The sequence below is a fragment of the Camelus dromedarius genome, chromosome 6, assembly GCF_036321535.1.
Source record: "Camelus dromedarius isolate mCamDro1 chromosome 6, mCamDro1.pat, whole genome shotgun sequence".
In the NCBI taxonomy this organism is placed as follows: Eukaryota; Metazoa; Chordata; class Mammalia; order Artiodactyla; family Camelidae; genus Camelus; species Camelus dromedarius.
The window spans coordinates 2,363,298-2,389,543 of NC_087441.1; the positions used below are offsets into that span (position 1 = coordinate 2,363,298).

At 54.5% G+C, this 26,246-nt stretch overlaps 1 protein-coding gene across 15 annotated transcripts in view; it reads left to right on the plus strand.

Moving 5' to 3' along the window:
• Positions 1-26,246, plus strand: part of LOC105086277 (ribosomal protein S6 kinase alpha-2) — a 375,469-nt gene that overhangs the window by 310,479 nt on the left and 38,744 nt on the right. For 11 of the 15 annotated variants that reach the window (XR_010381181.1, XR_010381182.1, XR_010381183.1 and 8 more), the window contains 6 exons: positions 59-211; positions 2,708-2,814; positions 5,901-5,938; positions 8,298-8,440; positions 13,897-13,967; positions 15,868-15,956. Coding sequence is in view for 12 of the 15 variants with exons in the window: in XM_064486472.1 (XP_064342542.1) it covers positions 59-211; positions 2,708-2,814; positions 5,901-5,938; positions 8,298-8,440; positions 13,897-13,967; positions 15,868-15,956 (601 nt within the window). In the remaining 3 variants the exon portion in view is untranslated. The remainder of the gene's footprint in view (positions 1-58; positions 212-2,707; positions 2,815-5,900; positions 5,939-8,297; positions 8,441-13,896; positions 13,968-15,867; positions 15,957-26,246) is intronic. The other 4 variants (XM_064486474.1, XM_064486476.1, XM_031456682.2 and 1 more) reach the window with 1 other exon arrangement.

Sequence of the window (26,246 nt, forward strand, 5' to 3'; positions counted from 1 at the left end):
TGTGTGTTTGGTGTGGGGGGTATATAGTGTTGTGTATGTGTGTGTACTTGTTTTAAAGAAGTCTCACAAGATGCACAGAGAAGAAATCTGTTGTCCTTGGAAGACCTTAAGACAACGGACCCTCCCCCAGACCCCCGTGGAGCTCTGGACCTGCCGCCGCCCTCTGTTTCCTACCCTGTGCCGAGCGGATGGAACAGAAGGTTGGCTCCTGGTAATGGCAGGGAAGACGATTTCTCAACATCTCAATTTCCATCGTAGGAAGATGCTTTTAATATGCTGACCACTCGTCCTGGGAGATGTGTCAGAGCATACAGTTAGGCCTTCACACGTGACATCTCCACGACCCCCAGCCACTTCACAGCCCCAGGGTTTATCCTTGTTTTGTTTGTTTTCCGAGGGGGAGGTAATTAGGTTTATTCATTGATTTTTGCTTCGAGGAGGTGCTGGGACTGAACCCAGCGCTCTACCACATGAGCTATACCCTCCCCCCGAGGGTTTATCCTTGACCCCCCCCCCCCCCGTACCTGACCCAGGAACTTTCCAGAATGTCACAAAGCACGATGTGACAGCTGTCTGGCCCCTGCTTCATCGGATGGAAAGCCAGCCTCTGCTGGGGGCAGTGATAGCACTGGGGTTTAATCCTGGTGACTGCGTGCAGTGCTCCTTTCTAAGAACCAAGGGTGACAAAAGGTGACAGCAAGGTAACACTGCACAGAACAGGGTTCCGATCCTTCTGACGCAGCAATACTCCAGCACCATGGTTTACCTTGGACTCTAACAGTGGGGACAAGCTGCCCGCCCCCTTTCCCCGCCGCCCACTCTTACAGCAGATCCTTCCATCCTGTATGAAACTCCGGAGTGAACAGTCTGTCAAGGTGGGGCAGGAGCGGGACCCCCGAGACCTCGGGCAACGGCCCCAGTGATGTCCTGGGCTCTTTGCAATATAGGCTGAAAACATGGGCTGGAAGAGTCAGAACCAGGTTCTCCAGAAAGCCCTTTGGAGTCAGGTGTCTGGTCCCGCAACCTGCCTCCCAGCTGTGCTCACGTTTTCAGAGATGCCGAATCACTGACATCGGCCAGCGTCTCGTCTGACCCTGTTGTTTTGCCCCCTCCCCGCCTCGCCCGTCCTGACAGAAAGTCACGCCATTGGTTTGTCCAGCATCAGGAAGACACACCCTGTTGTGAGTTTCTTGACCAAAAAGGGGGCAATAATTAGCAAAAAGCCCTGTAACACCTCAGAATGGGAACATGTGTCTCCCATAAGACCCTTTATTTCAGAGGAAAAGTAAAGTTGTCCATCGTGGGCTCGACAGCATCTTGGAGCCCATGGAAACATGGAAAGTATTTTCCTTTGGTTCCCTTTTCAGCAAGTCTTTTGGACGACATCCTCGTGTGTGTTGGTCAGCGTCCGGCTGCCTGGAAGAACTTACGGCCGGGGGTGTTTCATTCCCGTGGAGAAACTATTTGTCACTTGCACGTGGGGGCCACACAGAGACGTGCCCTAAATAAGGGACAAGGAGAGAAGCACAGCCGGCTCTGAGCAGCAAGCTGCAGCCACTGCCGTGGTGGTGACGTGCAGGACAGGCAGCGTCAGGTGGAAGAGAATTCGTCAGCCACGGGACTGGGCTGCAGGGAAGCCCACTGAGCTTGTTGGCCAGTTTAGAAAAGAAACACCCACGAGGAAAGGTGCTGGCTGAGTGTGGAAGATACAACAGGAGGCCCCAGAGGCCGGAGGGGCAGCGAGGGTTGGCAGCACCCAGATGCCTCCGTCCAGGTCCTGGGAGGGGGTCGTCCTGGCTCCACTGGGAAGCGTCCCTTTGTGAGAGTGATGTGCACCATCTGCATTTTTCACCGTTTAGTTCTCCGAACGGCCTTTACTCTAACTACGGCCTTACCGGGCAAGCTTCTGATTGTGTATTGATTTTTCCTACGTCTGCCTTCAGAGAGAAGTCAGTAATGACGCGGATTTCTAGTCTCTGTGATATTGATTTCTCAAGGTGAAGGTAAAAAAAATGGTTTCTGATACCATCTGGCTTCCTAGCAAGGTGACTGCAAGATTTACGTGCTGGTGCTGGTTCTCACCACCACCAGGGCGGGGAGCATCAGGGAGACCATAACCGTAAGGTGCGCTGGGTGCCGAGGCCGCGTGTGTGTTTTAATTCCTCGGGTTAATCAGGGTGCCTCTCCCACCAGCCTCCCGGGCAGGGGGCCGCTGCCAACTCCACACAAGTGTGCTGTGTTTGGGAGAGCACATCTCACTTTGGGCAGACAGGTGACTGGTCTGCCCAAACCCCGGGGTGAGGATGTGATGTGGAGGGAGGAGGAGTGAGGCTGGAGACGTGTTTTCAGCAGAGACTTCGGTGTGGCTTGGCTGCACATGTCAGAGTGGTACATCGGAAGCACTCATGTTAGAACACTCGCCCGGGTCTGCGCTCCAGAGCGGCATGGTCTGTGGGCGACGCGGGAGGGGAGGGAACTCGGCCACGCGCTCTGCCCGCGAGGCCCAGTAAGTCATCTTTGTGGGGCATCTCCTCCCCATCACTGGTCCTAAAACTACAAGGAGAACTCAAGTTCCCTTCGCAGGAGCCGGAGGAGGCTTGTCGGGAGCCGCCGTCTGCAGAGCAGAGCTGAGCTGAGGCTGCGCTTGGCGGGGCCGAGTCCCCGGCGGCCGCAGGGCAGGCTGAGGTCTGGTTCTCTCTCCTGCCAGGTGATGTTCACCGAGGAGGACGTCAAGTTCTACCTGGCTGAGCTGGCCTTGGCTTTGGACCACCTGCACGGTCTGGGGATCATCTACAGAGACCTGAAGCCAGAGAAGTGAGTGAGGCCAGGCCAGGCCCGGCCCTCCACACCCTTTCCTTGCTGTCCATGTGACATCAGTTCCCTAAGGAGTGCACACCTGGCGGGGGGCTGGGCACCCCCTATGCAGGGACCCTGAGCAGGCTTTGCAGAGCCTACCTCCCGGCCCCTGAAAAGGTGCCCAGACACAGGTGTGGCTTATCCTGGTTTGTGCGGGATGGTCCCCACCCATCCTCACCTGACCTTCACCACACACTCGGAGGGAGCAGGGCCCAGCCCAGGTTCCCGTGGTCCAGCCCACCACCCCCCCTCCCTTAGGGGAGACCCACCCTGCCATTGGGAATGGTCCAGATACGGCCACCTCCTCCCTCATTTGTGTCTTCTGGGTTGATCTCTTCCCCTCCTCTGCCTGCAGATTTGGGAAACCCTTCCAGCTGCTTCAGCTGGCCCGTTCCTAGGTGACAAGTCAGATGAGCTTTTCTGAGTTTTTCTAAACGACAACAGCACAGATCGCCAGCCCAAACTCCAAGATTCCTGTATCTTTGGCAATAATCACCCACGATGTTATTTCTAGGATAGTTTGCTCATCTGCTCTAAACTGAGGAGCTGAAAGCCCCTCCAGATCACAGTGTCCTTGTTTCAGGCTTTCCCTGCTGCTTCCTGCGTGGAGCTGCCACGCAAGCAGGAGCCGTTCGCCTGGAAAGGCGGGACTAGCGGGCGCCATTTTAAACTCGTTGGGCGGACCCAACTGCGGCCCCTGAGGCAAGGCCCCTGAGGTGAGGCCCCTGAGGCGAGGTCCCTGAGGCGAGGCCCCTGCCCATCTCACTCACTTAGTTCACAGCCCAGGAGAAGGCCGATAACCACCCCCTAGACTGAGGTCCACACCTGCCCCTGGGCCGGGGGGGCCCGAGGACCCGAAGGCTTGGGGCACAAGGCAGCGCGTGGCCCAGGGGCACAGGAAGTGGCTCCAGGCCCATGCCCCTGGTCCTTTACTGTCACCTGCACTGAACTGAGAAAAACACTCTTCTCTGAAGCAGATTTCATTAAGATGCGACAGGCATGGTCGGGAACCAGCTGGGTTCGGCCAGAATCCAGGAACCTTGTGTACGTACGTGAAGCAAAGGGCTTTGCCTGTGAGCAGAGGGGAGCACTCCCCGTGCTTGGCTTCAGCTTGACCGCCTGTGGCGTAGCGCGTCGCCGGCTGCACACGGAAGTGGGTGTTTCCGTAACCCTGAAAGGCCCTCTCCTGCGCGTCCCCGCCGAGAGCCACGTCCTGCAGACAGTGGGCGCCGAGCCCACTCCAAAGCCGGCCTGGCCGACGTGCTGCCCGCCGCTGTGAGCCCTGGGCAGCCCTGAAGGCAGCACCCTGCTCCCCCTCCAGTTAAAGTCACAGGGACCTTGACAGCTAAGAACAGTGACACATAATTGCAGGGCTGAAGAGAAAGGGCTTTGTTAGGAGGGAACTCACTTGGAAAGTGGCTCACCTCTATGAGGGGGAGGGCACAGCTCAGTGGTAGAGCATGTGCTCAGCGTGCACAAGGTCCTGGGTTCAATCCCCAGCACCTCCTCTAAAGAAAAGTAACAATAATTAATTAAAAAATAAACAGACCTAGTTACCCCTCCTCCCACCAAAAAAAAATGAAAGTGGCTCACTTCTGGGCAAAGATTGAGTATAACTGAAAAGCAAAGAAAAAATTTCCTTCTTTCATTAGAAATTGTCAACTTAATTATATGCTGTAATTTTTTCCTTTCCATTTCCATGAAATAGTGTGTATTGTTTTTAATTCCATGGGAGATGTTTTAAATTGCAGTAAGGTAAACATAACCTAAAATTTACCATCTTTACCATTAAAAAAATTTTTTTTTCTTTTGTTTTTCCTTTGGTTTGTTTGTTTGTTTGTTTGTTTGTTTGGAGAGGGGAGGGAGTAATTAGGTTTATTTATTTATTTTTTTTTTACTGGAAGAGCTGGGGATTGAACCCAGGACCTTGTGCATGCTAAGCACACGCTCTACCACTGAGCTCTACCCTCCCCATCTGCACCATTTTTAAGTGCACAGTTTCGTAGTGTCACGAGCATTCACACTGCGGTGCAGACATCACCACCGTCCATCCCAACTCCCAGCCCTTTCTCCCGCCCCTGGCATCCTCCCTTCTACTTCCTGTGTCTGGATTTCGCTGCTCTAGGACCTCCTGTAAGTGGGATCGCACAGTATTTGTCCTTCTGTGACGGACCTCTTGCACTCAGCATGGGGTCCTCGAGGTCCATCATGTGGTGGCCTGTGTCAGAACTTCCGTCCTTTCGCAGATGTTTTTAAGGGACCACCTATGAATCCTCGAAGCCCACTTCCTGGTCTGTTTAGAGCTGGGCTGGGACCTCCTAGGAGTTGGTGGATCAGGGTTTCATTACAGCAAAGAAAGAAACAGGGAGGGCCCTGGGGACCCACGGGCTGACAGCCCGGAGCCTTCTGTAAAGACTGCCCCTCCGCCCTCCCATGAGGAGGGAGCCCCCCTAACTCCAGCGAGCTGGGGAGAGCAGGACCAGTGCTCCCTGTGGGACGTCTAGATGTCAGATGCTGGTGTGGTGAGGGCTTGGACCAGGGGATGAGGCGGGGACCCAGTAGGACCAGATCTTACAGCGTGGCTCCCGGATACTGAGGTCTGAGGTGTCACGGTCTCCCGCAGAGCCGGGAGGGGGGCTCATGGGGAGATATGGGGAGAAGGGGATGAGATCTGGCCATCAGGAGCCTGCCTGGGTTCAGAAAAATCCCCTCTGAGAGGCTCTGAGTCCACAGGCCAGGGCGGTCCTGGACCCTCTCAGTCCTGTTCCTCACACAGGATACACAGGCTGGAAGGTCCCCAGACTCCCCCCATGGGCTCATGAAGCCCCAGAGTTTGCAGGTGAACCAGGCACAGGGACATAGGGTGTCACTCTGTGTCCCACACACTGTGGGTCTGGGGGCGCCCCTGACCCAGGAAAGCAGTGATCTGAGAGCCCCGTCTGCGATAGGCAGGCGCCCGGCATGGAGACCACTGCCCGGGGTCCACGTGCCCTTCAGCATGCACATCTCCCTTAAAGCATCTGTTTTCTTCCCCTTTCTTTCAGCATCCTGCTGGACGAAGAGGGACACATTAAGATCACAGGTTTGTAAAAGCCCCCCCCCCCGACATCATCCCAGCCCTGGTACATCGGGGACCCACCCCCAGCCAAAGCCCTCTGGTCGCAGCAGCGCGTGCAGACGCATGTCTGCCGGGGCTGCCTTCTCCGTGGCTGTGGCTCAGGCCTGTCGGTGTGTGTCCTCCCAGCACCGAGCCCATCTGTCCCTCCTTCCTTCGCTCCTCTGATCTAAGACCCTTCTAGCATGTTTCATTCAGGAACCTCCATACATAGCGCCATCTTAGCGCGTCTGCAGGGCAATCTCCCCACTGAAACCCCGAGGCCCTCCGGTCAGCCCCAGGTTTGGTCAGACTGAGTGGCCCACCTCGTTCCATGACACCCACTTGGACTAGCTTCCCCTTCCTGCTGCCAACAGGTACCAGCCTTGGTGGCATAAACCAGAGCAAGCTCGTCCTCTTACAGTTCTGGCGGCCACGAGTCCAAAACCGGGCCAGCGGGGCAGAAATCAGAGGGGCTGAGCTCCTTGGTGGAGACTCCGGGGGTCGTTGGTCGCCCTCCAGCCGCCCACTGCCCTTGCCTCCCAGCCCTGTCCTTTGTCTTCAGAGCTGCAGGGCAGCACCCTGGTCTCTCTCTGACTATGGCCCCTGCCCCAGACCCCCTTAAGAGCCTGTGTTTTATTGTCCTTCATCCTGGTGACCCGGGGTGACTCCCATCTCAAGATTCTGACCTAGTCACACCTGTGGGGTCTTGCCAGGTATGGTGACCAATTCACAGGTCCTGGGATTTGGGGCATGGATGTCTCTGGGGGCCGTTGGGCTGGCCACCCCGCTGAGCTGGTCCTGGCCTCATCTCCACACACACTTGCTCCCCGTGTTCACCAGTTGGCCATCCCCGAGCTGACGCTCCCTCCTCACTTCCACTAAGGCCAGTCCCTGCTCGGATCGGGGGCATTTGGTCCACCCCATTCTGTCCTTGCTCTAAGGCCCCACACGGTCTCCCTGCCGCCCGGTTACTTGTCTGCACTGCTTCGTCCCCTGGGCCCATTCCCCCTGCTCTTGCTGGACGCCCAGTACCCAGCAGAGAGCACAGAGTAGCTGAAAATAACTGCTCATTAAATATTTTTTAATGTTTGTTCATGTCGAACAGTTAGACTTTAAATTTCTCATGACTTGGGCACAAGAGCGTGGCACTCTTTTGACAGATCTTTCAGGCCCTGCCCTCCTGGTGCCTGCAGGTCAGCTGGTGGGAGCAGCCCCCCAACACTGAGTCCAGTTCGACCTGTTCTTGGCGCCTTCCGTGCCCCCCACACCGAGCAACAGAAGAAGTTAACCCTTAACTAGCTGAGAAATTAAACTTAACTCCTTCAGCTGGTTAGGGCTGTTCAGAAGTGCCCGTGTGGCACTTCGTGGAGATTTAAGGTCCTGCGTACACTGGACAGGTGTTCCCTGCCGTGTGAGGGACGGGGCAGGTGTCGCAGAAGTTCACACGTGCAGCGGCAGCTGGAACAAGCGTTGCGCAAGCACACACATTTACCTGCAGCGTCGCAGGCTTTAACTTTCTCTGGTTTCATAGTCACGGCCTCTGCCGTTGGTCAGTGACCCCACGTGAGTCATTTGTAATCATTTGTCACCTTGGCCTGGCACAAATCACAGACCGCGCCCCGGGACACTGACGTGCAGCGCCTGTCACCTGGGCAGGGCTGAGCAGACCACGGCGGGTGTGGGGTGCTCCCTCGGAGCTGGGAGCCCACGTCCTCCTCCTGTGGCCTGGGGGGAAGTGATGTCATCCTTGACTTCATAGACGATGAACCTGGAGGGGGACTGTCATCTTAGAACTGTCGTCGCTGTGCCCTTCACCCACTAGCAGTTGGACGAGCATTGGAGGAAGGTGGCATCGACTGACCATCCCTGGAGGAGGTCGGGGGGAGGGTGTCCCACAGCAAATGACTTATCTGTCTTCCCCTTCACGCCTCACCAGCCAGCAACCGCCTTCCCAAGTAGTTTTCTGCCCACAACCCCTTTCCCGACCTTTGCTCTGGAACAAGTGCCTTCCTCTGTGCCCATCAGAGGAGCCCGGCAGGCTTCTCTACGGCGGGGCCGTGCCCGGCAGCATCAGAGCCCCGTGTCGCCGCTGTGCCCACTGGAAACGGGCTCGGGGTAACTCGTATCAATCACTCAGAGATGCAATGTCCTGGTTCCCTCCGGGGCTCTCCTGAATGTGCAGATTCCTCTGGGGAAGGGCCGGGTTTGGTGCAGGCTGTGAGGGCAGCGCGGCCCCAGGAGGGTCTGCTTAACCCAGATGGCAGCCGGGGGAGGGCTGGCCGGGCAGGCGGTAGTCTGAGCACCACGTGGAGACTGATGTGTGGTGTGCTGTGTTTGCCTTTAGATTTTGGGCTGAGTAAGGAGGCCATCGACCATGACAAGAGAGCATACTCGTTCTGCGGGACCATCGAGTACATGGCGCCCGAGGTGGTGAACCGGCGGGGCCACACGCAGAGCGCGGACTGGTGGTCCTTCGGCGTGCTCATGGTATGACACCACGGGCCCGTGGTCCAGAGACCCCAGGGTGACTGTGCCCACTGTGTGACTCAGGAGTGGGAGAGGCCCCCCATCCCTGACCAGAATCCCTGGAAACCCCCTCCTCGGTCCTCCCCAAACTCCCACTGTCAGGAAACAGCTGGGATTCAAATAAGGATGCAAAGGTGCTGAGTCAAACTTTCTTTATACTTAAAGCTCTTACGGGCTTAGGGTGAGGATTTTAAGGGACGCAGCCATTTCCATATTAAGGATGTTCTTCTTATTTCAAACACAGAGTCCCTCCACATAGTCGCCAAAACCACCATGAGCCCAGACACCCGCGGAATTAGTTAAACATTTTTACATTGACATCTAGAAACTTGGATTTTCTTTGGATCGTGGGTTCACGATCCAAAGAGCAGGTGACAAATGCTGTCTAGACCGGGGCATTCCACACCATCGTGGAAATGGCGTCACTGCCGCACCCCGCCCCCAGATGGCCCTGCCTCCCCGCCCTCCACCCCTCCCTCCCCGTCGCTCTGCCGTCTTCCCCGCCGGCACTGTGTCGTGGCCCCTCCACGCTCGCCACGCCCTTGGCGTGGACCAGACTTCTGATGCTGCAGAGTCTGACATCGGATGGGAGTGAGATCGTGGCACTTCCAGGCTGTCCAACCCCCTCCACCTTGTGTATTTCATGGGCGAGGAGACTGAGGCGCCCAGAGTTTAGGTGGACTTGATGGGGGTTGCTCGCCAGCACTGGGCACCGCTGTGTGCCTTCTAAGCCTCTGGTCCAGCACACAGGCCTTGTGCCGGGGCCGTGGGGCCTCTGGGCCATGTCCTGCGCCCACGGGCAGGGTGTCTGTCACCTGGGTGACCTGAGACTGGTACTCACGGGCACCGGTCACTTGGTCTCTATGTCCTGGCCTGGCCCCATGGGCTCAGCCATGTGGGCTGTGCTGGATTAGTCACAGACGGCCGACCTCTGTCCGCGGGACAGACGTACGTCAGACCAGCCCAGAGGTGGCTTCCACGGCTTCCATCAGGACGCTGCCCGCTCACAGGCTTAGCCGGAGATGTCACATCATGCTGGCAGTGCTCCCATCTCCAGGGTCAGCACATTCTCTCCCTGTTACACACCTACAGGGAAAGTCAAATCGGAGTGAGAAAACTGCTCCCAAAACAGAATCCCAACAGATTGAGCAAGCTGATACAGGCAAAGGGAGTGTCCGCAGAGAAAAAGCGCACAGCGTGTCAGATGTGAGTGAAGTTTTATTTGGGGCAAAATGAGCACGACAGCCCGGGAGGCAGTGTCTCGGGTGGCTCTGAGGCCCGCTGCCCGGAGCTGGGGGAGGGCAGTGCAGATGCGGTTTCGAGGAGGGGGGCACACAGTCAAGCAGAAGGCTGCTGCTGGTCACCAGGAGCAGGTGTCTCCATTAGTGATTTTAGTGCTTTTCTAGACATGAGGAGATGCAAGAATTGGGTCATAAAACCTTCTCCTGAAAGTACCTGTCGGAAGGTCTGTTCTGCCAGTTTTCCCTGAGCACGGAGCGCCTCAGTGCTGCTCTCCGTCCTGCACGCCTTTCAGGGCGTGTGGAGGGTCAGCGACTGTGGTGGCTCCTGACGTCCTCCTTGTGGAGGTGGGTGGCGAGCGGCAGTCTTTAGCCTGCGCGAGTGACACAGGCTGTGACGTGAATGTCAGCTGCGGAGCGCTGGTGACGCTGCCGGTGTCGTGGTTATTCGGACGTCTCTACACAGGAGACCCCGGAGCTGAGCCCCCGCGGGCCCCCCGCCCTGCCTCCCTTCTGATGACGGCTCTCTTTAGATGTTACGAGACGCTGAGGTTAGCTTTTCGCTCTGCGAGGTCACTTTTGCACAGATGGCTCTGCTCCAGTCCCAAATGTATGGTGTCCCTTGTCACCCAGTCTGGAGGGTGTGTGGTGGGGGTGGTCGTGGCGGCCCCCTGCCCTCGTTGCAGATTTTACCAGGAGGTTTGATGTTGCCTTCCTGACTGCGGGTTCCAGGGCCAAGGTTAGAATTCTGCCTTTGCAGGAGCAAGTCCAGGTTTAGCCTTAAGCCTCCACTCCCCTGAGAAGCACGTTCCTCTGGAGGGCGAGGGGGCTCCCTAAGGGGACCCCAGGCTTCATTCTGTCCCTGGACCCCATCTCTACACTCACGAAGCCCTCAGAGCTGTAAGCTCACAAGTGACCATATGGCGGTTTTCCAGGGAACGTTTTTTCTGATGCTCTGAAGTCACAAAATGCCACAGTTCTCTCAGTGCAACTGGTGTTTAAAAGAGCAGGAGGCCAGCCTGAGCCCGGAGAGAGGCTGTCTTAGTGGCCAGCATGACAGAGAAAAATGCACACTTGTCAGAGCTGAGTTAGATTCGTGAGGTTTCCAGGGGAAAGGGGAGCAGGAATGGGATGTCCTCCCTGTCTGTTTCTGTCTGTATTGAGACAACGGACATAAAATCTGTCCTGTCAACACAAAACAGGCTTTACAGTTTTTTTTCTGGTCAAAATCATTGCATATTAGATACAAACTACTATATAAAATAGATAAACAAGGTCCTATTTATAGCACAGGGAAGTACGTTCAAAGTCTTGTAATAATCTGTACACGTGTGCTCCAGGGCGGGGCCCCGAGCGAACTTTCCTGGCTCTTATCAGTTTGCCCTGGAGACTCGGGTCTGTCTGCAGCACCAGAGCAGAACTCTTCCTGTGTGTAATGCCCTGGGGACACTCATCAGGAGTATTCTGATGTATTTTTTCTTTTTTTTAAGTTGAAATATAGTTACTATACAGTACTGTGTAAGGTACAGGTGTAAATATAGTGATTCACAGTTTTTAAAGGTTAGACTCCATTTATAGTTATTATATAATATTGTTTCATCCCTGTGTTGTAACAAACCTCCTTGCCGCTTAATTTATACAGAATAGTTTGCACCTCTTAATCCCCCAGTGCTGTCTTCCCCCCCCCAACTGGCGACCACTAGTTTGTTTTTTATGTCTGTGAGCCTGCTTCTTTTGTGTTACATTCACTAGGTTGTTGTATTTTTTTAGATTTCACATATAAGTAACATCATACAGTATTTGTCTTTCTCTGTCTGACTTATTTCCTCTTAGCATAATGCCCTCCAAGTCAATCCATGTTGCTGCAGGTGGCAAAATTCAGTTCTTTTTTATGACTGAGTAGTATTCCGTTGTATAAGTAATATTCTGATTTAACGAGACACTGAAATACTGAGAAATTCCTGAGCAGCTTTACTCGGATCAGCAACCCTGAAAAGCCCTCCTTCCTCCACATCTGGGAAATAACACCTTCATCACCACCCTCTTCATCATCAAGAAACATTTATTGGACGCCCACGTGTGCCAGTGTGTTGGGTGTTAGTGAGTGCGGAGAGAGCCCCCACCGTGGAGTGGAGTTAGCTTCCTAGGAAGGAACCATTGGAGGAAGGAGGGGACGTGGAGAGAAACACAAAGGGCTTGGATGCTGATCGTTAGAGAGTCAGTCTCAAAGCTACAAAGTAATCGCTCAACAAATGGATGCAGGACCTCAGCTGATTTCGTGATAAATAGACAACATACCGGCGGCAGGTGGGCACCCGCTTTGTAGCAAAGATTAAACAGCGAGAGTCAAGAAATAGCTTTCTTGTTTCACGTGGCCAGAGAGGCTTTGCACTTACATGGAATTTCATTAATAGCTGACTCAAGAAAGCAGGACCAGAGTAGGAAGAGACTTTTCTTTGTTAGTATGATTCTATTTTAAGAGATACTTTTAATTTGTATGATCAACTTGCAAACTTCCGTCCTGTTTTGTCAGTGAATAGCTCACCTGGCAGTCAGAGCAGCCCCGCCTTTCAGTTTAATGATGTTTGTCTGCTTTTAGATTCTCTTCTGGACGTTCTTGCTCTCGGGTTTGCCATGTGTTTATTGGCTGCTGCAGCCCGTCCGCTCTGCGGGCCTTCACTTTTGGGGTGTGCATAGGAGGGACACAAATGCTGACGGGGTCCAGTGGCTTCAAACATCTGGATCCAGTGGCTTCAAACATCTGGACAGGCAGCAACCTTTACATTTCTTCTAAAATTTGCTTTCAGAAAATAGACCGACAACACTAATAAAGCCTTAAATACATTCATTTCTTTGAGTGTGAAAGTCTCACTCCTGGTAGACTGTCAGCAGGAGAACTGGAAATCTTAGAAAGACTTTTATGCACATTTCAGTGTGACTGGCAATACCAGTAAATCGAACACATCCTAGGTGTCCAATAATGAACGGTTCTACCTTGGCGTATCCGCCTGTAGAGTGATACTCGGGAGATTTGATAGGAATTATTAAGCGCTGTTCTACAAAGTTAGTCTTCAAAGCTTTATGTTTAAAAAACAGCTTGAAGAAAGTGCTAGAAGGAATTAACAGATGCTAATTGACCTATCTTTGGATAGCAGGATTATGAGTGGTGATTGTGGTCTTTGTACCTTGATGTATTTCCCAAGATTTTTGTGATGCAGAGGAAAAGAATATTGGAGGATGGGTGTTAAAGGGTCAGAGACATATGCAGTGACATCAAGACGAGGGTAAATTTGGAAAGACCGGCTAAACACCTGCCCTGAGGCTGCAGCTTAGCGTTTAAACTGACATACAGACACTGGGCAGGATCGACGCTTTAGCACATTGCACTTGGATTCAGTGTCTTCTTTTCAAGAAAAAGATTTGCTGTGGCTGCCGCCCTAGTTCCTCTCGTCAGAAGGTCAGATGTGCACGTTGACCCTGCGATGCCCAGCGGTTCCTTCCAGGGCCCCCATAATCAGGGCTGTTCGTTCGAGAAAGAAATCCGTGCTCAGGCAGGCCTGCCCCCCAATTCCTGTCTTTGTCACAAGCTCCGTCCTCGCAGATGTCCACCTGGTACTGTCGGTGTGCAGTGGCGGGCATTGGAGACGTCCCTGGTGCCGTATTGTTTTTACCAGGTGTGATTAGCAGACTGCAGTCAGGGGCCAGCGACCCGGTGAGCAGTCTGCACCCGTCCTGGGCTGATGGCGTACGTAGTGAGCGTTTAGTACCAGTTAGCGGTCCTCCTCCTCCTCCTCGTCCTCGCTCAGCCCCTCCACAGCACCCAGCAGAGAAGGACCGGGTCCTCCATCAACCGCACAGAAGGTGTACAGCCGTGTTCTGCCCGTCCCTCCCTGTGGCCGTTTCCCTCTGCATTTCATCTCTCCAGAGCACTGAGCGCCTCCTCAGTGCTGCAGAGTGGAGTGACTGTCCGTCATCTGCCCACCTCCCCGCTGACCTTCGAGGTCCACAAAGCCGTTCCGTTCAGATGCACAGCAAGCACGCAGGCTGGCGCCTGCACTTAACTGGCCGGGATTTGAATGGAGGCATGAACTTGGCCCGTGTGGGTCTCTCCACCGTGAACTTCAGTTGGTCTGAACACTTGCTCTTTGTTGTTCTGTGTTGTTCTGTGTTGTTCTGCAGTTCGAGATGCTCACGGGGTCTCTGCCGTTCCAGGGGAAGGACAGGAAGGAGACCATGGCCCTCATCCTCAAGTGAGTAGGAGACGCCGCCCTTGCGCTCCACCCCTTCTGACACCAGGGGCTTCTGTCTCCGAAACCGACTGTCCAGCAGGCGGTGGTGGTAATGCACGCTCTTGGCATTTTCATCACAGTCGGTAAAGCGAGCGGGGTCTCGGAGTGAATCCAGTGAACTCTTCTATCGTAGATAGAGTTTTCCATCAGTAAAAACCGTCTCAGTTGTCCCATGGCAGCGTTCTTGGATGTGATGGTTAGTGACCTTCAGAAGCGCAAATTCAGAAGAGCAGAAGGATGTCAGGGTCCCAAGAGAGCTGCCCCCTTTTTTTTTCGTTAGTAATAGATTTTATTTAGCCCACTATAGCCAGCATACTGTCATTTCTACATGCAATCAATGTAAAATATTGAGTTTCCACCCTTTTTTTAGTTCTACGTGTTTGAAATCAGTGTGTGTTTACAGAGCACCTACGGAACATTTAACTGAGCTCTGAGCTCTGGCGTCAGCAGGAGGCATGTTGCCCACGTGACCAAACACACAGTTTTCTCCTTTTCTCTCGGGAAGAATCATCTACCACGTGCCATTTTGCTCTCAGACCCTAGAAAGTCCAAAACCAGAGCCGGTCTTGCTGGAACACCTTCAATGTGAGCAGGCTTCGTCTGAGCAGGATGTCCGAGGGAGAGCTGCAGGAAGAGAGAAGGGGACAAGAGGGCGCACGGGAGGGGGTGTGGCCCTGGAAACAGGCCGCGTGAGCTCGGGTCCCCGCCTCCGGGCTGAGCTGGGGTGGACTCCCCGCCCCCACAGGAGACACCACCACACTGTGTCCTCACAACCAGCTCCCCAGCTCTGCTTGCAGTGGACGCATCACTTTTATAAAACCGAGAGGCGCCTAAAAAGCTTTTATTTTTGGAGATCACGTCATTATATAAAAGGAAGGAGAGGGACGAGGAACGGCACCCCGCAGACAGGATTTAAGCAGGTTTCCTGCATCGCGCGACCTTGCATTGCCGGTGACCTGCGCAGCCTCGGTCTGCTGAGGTTTCCTTGACGGCCTCTGTTCCTTGTTTTAATTTTAAGGGGGAACATGACCTTTTTCTGATGCTGGAATAATTCTCTCCAGCAGATTCCAGGTGTGAGCTTGTGACCTGTCGTCTGGGAGTGACAGAGCACTTCCGAAGGGGCAGCACCCAGCTGTGGTCAAGTAGTTCCCAAAGGGAGGTCCCAGCCCCCGGGGGCTTGCAGGGCCCTCCTGTCCCAGATGCTCTCAGTAGCGTTGTCACAGACTCAGCCAGAGGCAGGTGACAGAATCCAGCTGTCTCAGCAAGCCAAGAGGAGAGTCCCCAAATGAGAGCGATGCCCTCACCTCACCAAAGCCTTTTAAAAAAAATTTTTTTAATTGAAGTACAGTCAGTTACAGTGTGTCAATTTCTGGTGCACAGCACAGTGTCCCAGCCATGCATGTCCAATATCTGTATTCATTTTCATGTTCTTTTCCATTGAAGGTTGTTACAAGATACTGAATATTGTTCCCTGTGCTATACGGAAGAAACTTGTTTTTTTTTTAATCTATTTTTACATATAGCACTTAGCCTTTGCAAATTTCAAACTCCCAGATTTATCCCTTCCCACCCCCTTTCCCCAGATAACCACATACTATGTCTGCCTGTTTTTGTTGTTGTCTTGGAAAACGTAGTTAATTTCCATTTAAAATGTCATTTATATTCGTGGCATTGTTACTGGTTCTTTTTAGCGGCTGTATTTTTTTTTAATGAATTATGAAGTGGCTGCTGTACACAGCCGCTCTGCGTCACGTCGACTGGATTTGGCTTGTCTGGGGACGCCAGGAGCACACAGCTCCGAAGAAACCCTGGGCACTTTGGGGCTCGCCTTCCTCCCCTGAAATACGACTGTGTTTTACAGAGCCAAGCTGGGCATGCCGCAGTTCCTCAGCACGGAGGCCCAGAGTCTGCTGAGAGCCCTCTTCAAACGGAACCCCTGCAACCGACTGGGTAAGACCCCCAACCCCCGAGCCCCCCAGCCGCCCAGCTGCCCAGACTCAGCTCTTGTCTGGCCGCATGTTTCTCTGCGTCCACCGAGAGCAGGGCGGAAATTTCATCGCGTGTCGCCGGACTGTGAGGTATACCAGAAGTCACTGTTTTCCCACAGAATGGTGGCGTGCACTTTTGGAACTCCATGAGCTAGAGACAGAACCACTGAGACGCTGCTTTTAATTGAACCCCTCTTCAACTGAGCAGTCTCAGCATACGTTACAGTTGGGATTGACGTGACTGTTTTACTAAGTACTAATTCGTTTTCAAAATAATCCTTTACGACAAGGTTTCGGGTAGGCTCCCTTCAGTGGCAGTCCTCCTGCCGTCGTAACTGGATCTGCAAACCCCTCCCCCCCGCAAGTGACGCAGCCACTGAGATCTTTGTCCACCTGCTCAGGCTCTTTGCTCCCACAACCCGGGGAAGAAGCCGTCACTGCCCCTGGGATTGCCGTGTGGAGGGTGGTCAGGAGCAGGAAGTGAGGACGTGAACTCACCAGAGGCCGGGTGGGATCCCACAGGGGAACCCCCCCCCCCGCTCCCATGAGGGGCTGGAAACACAGCTGAAACCACAAGGCACCTTTTTTCTGCCACAATGGTGGCAAATACCGTAGCAATCGGGACCGCCCAGGACCGTACAGGTGCAGGCCTGCCCAGCCACTGTCACTGAGAGCAAATCGGTGCAACGTTTTTGGCACTTTGGCAAAACCCAATAAAATTTTAAATTGTATACACCCTCTTACCAAAAAATTTTACTTCTAAAGTCTCTCCAACAGGAAAATCTCTGCCGGCATGTAGGTTATGTGTGTAGGAAATGCCTGTTGACCTGTTAGCCAAGACCTGGAGACAGGTAGATGTCAGTCAAGAAGGAAACTTTATAAATAGACCGTGTTGCATCCTTACCAGGCCTGCGGGCCAGCCGTGTGATGGGACTGGCCGTGGCGGGGCCCTCCCTGTGGCACCTCTGCCGTCCTGGCTGGGCGGTTCTTTCTGGTGGGGACCAGGGACCAGCACCGCGGGCTGTGTAGCAGCACCCCTGGTCTCCACCCCCAGAGGCCAGCGGCACCTCCCTCCCCGAGCTGCAGCAGCTGCAACTGCCCCAGACCTGCCCCTGGGGGCAGGTCCCCTGGTGAGACCCCTGCCCTGAGGCCCTGGCAGGAGACGCCGGGCTCTGTGTGAGTCGCTGCAGAGTCTGAGCACATCCCGGGCTGGGACCTGCACCCATTTCACCCCAGAGCAGGTCCCAGCAAGGGTCCCGGAGAGACCCAAGTGGGCCCCAGCCCCGAACGCCCCACCCCTGCACAGGACTCGTGGCAGTGTCGGTGAAAATGACGAGGGAGTTTGATGAAAACTCACCAGCCTGGTCATAGCACGGGCTTGCTGGGCTGCCCGGCTGCCCTGAAGAGAGCTGTAGGGTGAAGAGAGCTGTAGGGCCTGGCCCTGAGTGCAGCTTCCCTGCAGGAGGGGAAGGCGTGGCCCTCCTGCCTTCCAGAGGGCAGTGCGGTGGCCGGGAGCCCTGACGTCCAGGGTTGGGGCGACACTTGCTAGTGGGGGCTGACGCCATGATGTGAGTTGGATTTGTGATTCGGAGGAACCTTGAGGGCTAAACAGTTTCCTTCACTTCGTCGTTACTGGGACCCCTCGGCAAAGCCCCAGATGGGACCGCAGGCCTCTGCCAAGGATCATCCGTGCCCCTCCTTCGCGTGGTCTGACCCAGGCAAGGCCAGGACCTCGGTTCTAGGAGATGCCCACACCCCACACCCTTCCTTCAGGACTTGGTCTGCCGCCGCCCTCACATAAACCTGTGTCTCCGTAAACAAGCACGTTTCCGGAGAGCAGCAAAGGCTCACCTGAGGGTGGGGGTCATGGGACGATGGGAGACCTCAGCCCGAGGAGCTTACGGGGACAGGCGGTAAAAGGCACGGGCACCGTTTGCCCTGAGACTGCTGCCTCATTGCAGTTTGATCAGATCCAGTGCAGCCTGGCCCGGGGCCTCCGGAGGTGCAGACACCCAGACTCAGCTCTGAGCTTTTCCAGGACATGGAAGAGCATCTCTCCTCTCAGGAGCACATTTGAGGCGTAGAATCAAACAGTAAACATGTCCCGCAATTATGTCTATGCCTCGCCACTCCCTCTAATTTGTCTCTGAATGTCACACAAAGATTGAAATTGGTCGCCCAGTTCAGATCTGGATCCTGCTTTAATTGATTATCTTTCATTAATGTCTCCATCAGTGCAAGAGAGATGCTGAAATAAGCCCTCCCGGTCCAAGGCCAGCTTGCCATCCAGCTCAGCAGATCTTTTTTTTTTTTTTTAACTGAGGTATAGTCAGTTGCAGTGTATCAGTTTCTGGTGTACAGCATCATGTCCCAGCCATGCATGTACATACATGGAGCAGATCTTAACCCGTTTCAGAACACACCTGCCTCAAAGTCTGGCTGGCGGAGCTGTGGACCATCCAAGGGCCATAAACTGCTCTGCACATCATTTCCACGCCTGTTAGAACCGCTGACACCCAGTCTACAGCTTCCATTGGTGTCATCAGTCTTTTAACGTTTGGTCCCAACAGTTACTTCGGATCAATTAGCCGGTGCACCATTATTCCGATTCTGTGACTCCGTCCTGTGCGCTGTGCCCTCATCTAGCTTAGGTGTGGTCTCTCCCCCCACAGTGCTAAGAGGCGGGCACTGGGGGTGGGGGCTTGGGGGAGGCAGGAAGACCGCCTCTCACGCCCCTCTGCCGATTGGGTCTTTAACAAACCAGGTGAATAAGTCATTTCTCTTCCTGAGCCCCTGGTCCCTCCCGGGGTGAGGATGGTGATGATCACAATGACACGCAGGGAATTCTGCACTAATAAAATTATCTCGTTTAAATCCTCATAATACTTCAAAGTAGATAAAAGGAGAAACATTAGATTCACTTATGAAAACGGCGTATCCATAAGAATTGCTTTTAGCTGTAAGGTACAGGACACTTAAATAATTTTAAATTGTTTAACACAGCAAATTTAATTTTTTTAAACTGCAGTTTATTTTCTTCACATTAACAAGCCACGTTGCAGAAGAGGGTGGGAAGCACTGGCCGAGCAGTGGACAATCGCTGTCAAGAGCCCAGTCTGTCTTCCTAGTTTACCGTCCTTAGTGCACTGCCTTTCATCTTCGTGCATGGTGCCTTGTGATCACAAAACGACTGCTGTGGCCCCAGGCATCACATTCACGTTGAAGGGAGGGCATGGATGAGGCCAGCTGCATCTGTCCTTTTATCAGGAAAGCAAAGCGGGGACTTACCTAGATTTCTTGCTGGATAGAAACCATCACATGGCACTTCTAGCTAAAAGGAAGGTGGGAAGATGAGTATTGGTCCTTGGAGTGAAAGGCAAGGAGGGCTGGCAATGGTGGTTTTATTAGCCAGCCAGCAGGGTCGGCTCCAGGAGGTAGTTAATAACCATGAGCTCCATGAAGACAGCAGTTCTGTTTGCTTTATCTTGACACTCAGCTCCTGAATCACACAGAGGCCCCACTAAATATTTGAATTTTAAAAATAGTAGCTGTTCCTTGAAACACTATAAAAAACAACTCCTTACCCTAAACCCTTTGGACTCCGGCTCAGCTCATCACACGTCCTACGAACCTGCCCCATCAGAGCCCTCCTCCTGCTCCCTGTGGTCAGCGGGCTGACCGTGCAGGCTTGGGCACTGCGTCCATTGGGTTTTTCAGGAGTGCCTGCTTTTTAGGCAATTGAGGGAATACTGGGACCCCATACCAAAGATCTCAAGGCTGACCGGCCACCTTGGGGAGGTAACTAGTTAAAAACAGCCCCCCCCCCAGTTTGACTATTCTGGGATGGGGTTCCGGAGCGTGGCTCTGACCTCACCTCTTGGTGTCTAATATAAGACAGGGTGTGGGGCTCTCTCCCCCGCCTTCCTCTCCAAGCCTCGGTCGCCCCCTTCCCTGCTGAAGAGATGTTTCACTCTTTGAACCTGGAGGAAGTCCATGAAGTGAAGTTCACTTTTCTGATTTTGTTTTTTCTTTCTCCTCTAGTGACTGGTACCTCTTCCCTCCTCTGTGGGGTCAGCCTGAGAGGCACACCGTTCCTTCCCATTTCCTCACGAGGCACCATAATACCACAGGGCTACCATAAAATTAGCATGGTAGCTCTCTTGCCAGACTTCCAGATTGGTTTTCTGAAACAAAAAATACATAAATCACTTACAAAATGACTTCCGCCCTCCAGATCCAAGGGGAGCATAACTACAACCCCCCCAATCCCCTCCCCAGACCTCGTCCTATTTCCGGGGACAAAGCCTCCGCCTCCGAGTGCTGTGACATTTGCGAGGAGAGAGCAGTGTCTCTGAAAAATCGTGGATGACACTGCATCTCGAAACTCACCCATGTAACTAGTCGGGGCAGACTTGGGGCTGGGCCCTGAGAGCTGGCACCAAACTTCCTGCAGGAAGCCGCGACAGCCCGAGCAGCAGGAGGGAGCAGAGGCTGTGGGTGCGCTCTGTCCGTGCAGAGGGAGGCCTGGGATCCCCGTGTGTGGAGGAGCATGTACGGTCCCCTCGAGGAAGTTGAGGCAGGCCTTCCCCCTGGAGCCAGCTGTGAGACCCGCCCACTCGGGGCAGAGCAGGCTTTGGCTCGATTCTGGACCAGTGTCAGACATCCGTGTCCGGGTTAAAGGCCACACGTTAGGGCTGAGCATTTATGGTTTATCTACGTCTAATCTTTGCAGCAACGAAGGCCACGTTCAGCTTTCCTAAGTCTTAGAAATCGAAAAACGTTTTCAGGAAAATTCTCTGTAGCTCTCTGCTTGTATTTCCAACAAAAGAAGCCGTTTTGCTTGGCCTGTTAAACTTGAAAAATGAACTCTGTGGGCAACAACTCGATTCTTTCTCACTTTAGTTTGGGCTGAGGAGGTGATTTTCCTTCCTTCGCCTACAGAGAACTCCCTGAAATCTCACTGTAGTTGGACTGAATGAAATGTGCAAAAGTCACGATCTTAAGGCGTAAAACGCTGTATTTATCAGGCCCGAGCGTGACGCGAGCGGGGGCTGGGTTCTTAGCGGAAGAGCCCCCTGCGTCGCAGAGGCTGCCCCAGGCGGCTCTTCTATTCTCCCCGTCCTCGTCCTCGGGCTTCCCCACCAGCCGGGGCCTGTGCCACTTTTTGTGATAGTTTATCCCCTTGTTCTGTTTCAGTTGTGGTGAAATACAGAGAGCGGAAAGTTCATGATCGTGACCATTTTGTAAGCGCACATCTCCCTCACGTTGTCCGCTCACATTCTGTGCAGCCGTGAACACCTTCCAGCCGCAGAGCTCTTTTCGTCTTGCAAAACTGAAGCTCTGTCCCCACTGAACAGGAGCTCCCCACTGTCAGTTCCCCGGCCCCGGCACCCTCCATTCCACCTTCTGTCTCTGGGCCTGACGTCTCTTGGTGCCTCGTGTGAGTGGAATCACACGGTATTGGGTTTTTGAGACAGGCTGGTCTCACTTAGCATAGTGTCCGCAAGACGCACCGTGTTGTAGCGCACGTCAGTGTCCCTGCTTCTAGGGCTGGCGCTGTTCCACTGAGCGGGCACACCGTGTTTTGCTCACCCATCATCCATCCGTGGACATTTGGGTTGCTCCCACCTTTCGGCTATTGTAAGTGACGCTGCTCTGAACACGCGTGTGCAAATCTCTCTTCAGGACCTTGAATGCCAGCAGTGTAACTGCTGGAGCTTGTGGTAATTCTGGTTTTAATTGTTTGAGGCGGCACCTTACTGTTCTTCACCGTGGCTATGCCGTCCTCCTAGCCGTGGGAGAGTTCCAGCCGCTGACGCTCCCAGTCCGGCACGGCGGCCCGCGCGGGGAGGCACCCAGTGGGCCGGGGTGAGAGGGCAGCGGCGCCGCTCGCAGGGCGTACTCTCGCCCCACCTTTCCGTATGTCATCTGAAAACGTCTGTCGGAGTATTTAAAGCACGTACAATAGCCAAGACATGGAAATACACACACCTCCATGGGCTCCCCGTACTTTCCAGGCTCTGGCTCTGGGGAAACAGTGGAGCCAAACTATGGCCCTCGTTCTCAGGGGGCCTCTCAGATGGTAAAAGAGACTGCAGTTAACCAGAGGAGCACACACGCAGTGGAGTAACAAAGTGACGTGGAAGACAGATCTCAAGCCAAGGGGCCGAGGGGCCTGTCGGAAGGTGGAGGGAGCGCCAGCATGAACCAGGAGGGAGCGCGGGAGGAGGACCACCCGAGTGGCAGCAGCAGGCAGAGGGACAGCCCGAGGGGGGCCGGAACGCCAGCACCCCATCCCCCCTCGCCCCCCACACGGTTACTTGCTGTGCAACATTGAGCAGGTGGCTGCACCTCTCTGTGCCTGGTTTCCATACGTGTGAACCGAGAGTGATGGCTGCACCACCTCCATAGGATTGTTAGAAAGATGTAATGAGCTGGAGCCACGTCTGACACATAGGAAACGCTATCAGGTGGCTGACTAGTAAATGCGTGAAAAAGCACAAATAATTGGTGCGCAAAGACCTGCGGGCTGGGGATGGTGCTGGACCTCTTGGCCACGTTGCTTCCCATTAATTGGACCCTTTCCTTTCTCTGCCACTTGGTTGTGGGACAGGAAGAGAAAGTTAGCAGAGGCACAGTTACTTTAAAGAAAACCGTCAGCCCAAGGGCTGCGTTTTAGCAGGTCTTGTTAAACCATCTCCCGAGATCATTGTGGAAGGAAGAATGAGTGAGAAAGGGATTGTCTGACTCTCCCCGCAAAGCCCTGCATGACGAGGTGGAAACACGTGAGAGCACCTGGCGGGCCCTGAGCTCATGCCGGGAGCAGGACGGCAGAGAGCCGTCTTCAGAGAAGGGGGCCCTCTGATCTGTTACCCTCGGAGGATTCTGCACACAACCTGCCACCAGTAACTGTGCCCATGGCCGAAACTTTTCCTTCAATACCAAGTTTCTGTTGTGAAAATCTGTCCAGTCTCTGCCTTGTCATTGAGTGCCAGAATAGGATCCAGACGCGTATTCTGTGAGCGCATGTGTGAGCATCCGTGCGAAGTATCTGCCTCCCAGGGCAGCAGGACACCGCTCCGCTCCGGATCAGTCCCCTCTCAGACCATGCCCACGTGTGGTCTCACCTGCCTGACTTCCCTTGGGGAGGAAGCTGGAATCAGAAAGGAGAAATGAAGGTTTCAGCGGGTGTATCCATTGAAACACACAGTAGAACGAACAATTCCGACTCATCAGTTGCAGGCTTTTGTCTTGAGAATCCCTCTTTTCTTTCGAATATCATGGCGTTTGGTGGAAAGGATTCGCGTAGTGACCCGGGTGACTAAGATGGGGAGGGTGGAGCTGGATGGGTCTCCCCTTGTTCTGGAAGAAGACAATAATTTTCTAAATCTGTTTTGTCTTAGAATTTAACATCACAGAAATCAAAGTTCTCCGACCCCAAAGGTTGTTGGATTATTTAGCTGGCGTAAGTGATGAGAGAGAAAGATGGGTTTATCTCATTAGGTGTGTAGCGAACCAGCAGTTAAAAGGTACTCGCCCAGTGGAACCCACAGAAGCGTGGATAACGGCCCGTCACATAACCTCCAGAGTGAATCACCGGAAAGCTTTGCAGGAGTCGTGGACCCTCCCGCAGGAGTATTTCATACCATAAGATGTCCAGGCTCAGCATAAAAAAGAAATTACAGTCAGAATTATTACTCTCCCAACTTGACCCAGGTCAGCTGCTAAATTTAATTGCCTGGAAATCTTTGGCCCTAAGGTGGAAATTATGTTGAGTGGATTAATCTTGGTTTACACAGGCCACTGGATTAGAAGGCTGGAACTTCTTCCTGCTTCTGACTGCCTTGAACCTTATTCTTACGCCCCCAGAAGTCCCCTGGCCACGTGGGGAGTTCATTATCAGAAGGCCTCACCCAAGCAGAGGTCCCCACACAGACCTGTGGTCTGACCACAGTACCTTCAAGTCGGACCAGATCTCTGTCTCCTGAGGCTTAACCCGCTGGGCCCTCAGGCGCTTGCGCCCTGGGCCATGCTCCTGGGGGCTGGTCCTGATGTCACGGTTGCCTGGCAACTGCCCGCATCACCCTCCTGGCTCTCCCCTCAGGCAGCAGACTTCCCAGACCCCAGGCCTGCTCTACCCTCGCCTCTCAGCTCCCCAGACCCAGTTGCTGAGTGTGAGCGGATAAAGCAGTCAGCTGCAAATCCTGAGGAGTGAAAAGAAAAAGCACCCAGGAGCTCACAGTTCGGGGCGTGCACAGGTACTTCTACTCCAGCAGATGCCGGGGAAAGGTGGGATGGTCCTTGGCTGCCCCGAGTTTCTTGCTTCACCATCACAAAGCCCCGCAGACCTGGCGGCTTACACAGCAGAGAGGTGCTGTCTCCCCGTCTGGAGGTGGGAGTCTGAGGCCAGGGTGTGGCGGGCTGGGTCCTTACGTGTCTGTGAGCGAGGACGTGCTCCCTGTGCCTGCAGAAGTCTCACCCCACCTCTGCCTTTGCCACCCCCAGCCTTCTCCCTGGTGTGCTCATCCAGATTCCTGCTCCCTGTGAAGACGCCAGTCATGCGCGGTGAGGGGTGCCCCCTCCTCCAGCACGACCTCATCCCCACTCATTACTCCTGTGATGGCCTTGATCCAAATAAGGCCCCACTGTGAGGTTCTGGGGTTGGGACTGCACCATATGAATTTGGGGGAACACGGTTCAGCCCACAGCATCTCCAAGAGGGTGTCCATAGAAATTCACAGCCAGAAGAAACCACAGAGGAGCACCTGGCTGATGGCACACGCTTGACAGGTGATGAGACAGGCCCTCGCCCGGATCACCTGCGCAGGGCACCATGGCTGAGGAGTCTGGAGCTGGTGTGTCCACCTCGTCGTCCCCTGAAGATACAGTGTCTTCACCCTAAGTCTCAGCCTGCCACTGACTGCAGGTGTCCACGGTTGAGGAAGGTGCCTGGGGCACCTGTGGCAGGTGCTGGTGACACTCCAGTCGGTGATGCCACCATAGTCTGCCCGGGAAACCAGTCGTGGGGGAAGAGGCCGGGAATCTCAGGCAGAAATCCCCCTGCCTCTCCCCTGAGGACTGACAAGCCTGAGGAACCAGCAGAATGAGTTCCCTCCACCTGGGCAGGAGGCAGAGGCTGGGCTGGGGCAGAGTGCGGGGTGGGGTGGTGCTGGGGGAGCAGCGGGGTGGCGGGGTGGGGCAGCCCCAACCAGGCCAGGCCTAGCCGAGCCCAGCGGCCGGTGGATGGGGGCCAGGGAGGGGACAGGGGTGTTTTCTGTGCGGAGAATGGTGAGATTTTACACTTTCATGCTTGTCAAAATGGAGTCCAACCTGTGTTTACTTCGACGGTGGTGTGTGTGGAGGCCTGGCCGCTGGAAGACTGAGTTATTTGGGTCACACCCTTATTTATTATGCAGTGTGAGCTGTTCCCTGGGAGAGGCAGGTGACTCCCAGACCCTGCTGCTGTCGGGGCGGGGCCGCCCCACAGGGCTGCCTAGGGGTCCCCTGGGTCTCAAAGCCTGTGCGGTGCGGGGAGGGAGCGGTGCAAGGTGGGGGTTCCAGGCCCAAGAAGCATCACGTGCCACGTGGGGAGTGAAGAAGGGCGCCGGGAGCAGCGTGAGCTCCATGTGGCCGAGGGGAGGGAGGCGGGGAGGCAGTACCGGCTGACCGCCCGCCCCGGGGGCTGCGACTCCCCCAGGTGGGGCCCCTTTGAAAACTTGGTTCTCAATCGATCACTCTTGATGCTGGGGCCGTGAATTAGAGGACGACCCTCGGCGGGATGTCTGGCTCGTCCCTGTGGGCAGCTGCAGCTTCTCCGGAAAGTCCTGGGCCGTCCTGAGAGCAGGAGGAGGAGGTTAGGAAGGAGTGAGACTGGACGCGCGCGGGCGGGAAACCCGCGCAGCCCAGGCTCTCGGAGAACCCCGTGGGCAGAGCTGAGCCCCAGCTGAGCGCTTCTGTTTTTCCTGTTTCTGTCTAACCCTCCAGAGTTGACCTCCAAAAGGTGCGCTTTACCGATCTGACTTCAAACACAGTCCACCCTGGGCTCCAGGCATCTCATCCTGGCTCCCACTGGCACTGCTGTGACCTCTCATAAAGGGCCGGCCTTTGACGGCTTGGCCAGGACCAGCCAGTGCGCCGAGCCTCTCGCTTGGAGCTGACGGTCCCAAGCCAGCCTGGGGACACTGCTGGGGCCCCGACCTCAGCCGGCAGTGTACCGGGAGACAAGCAAAGATTTTAAACATGAAATTAAATG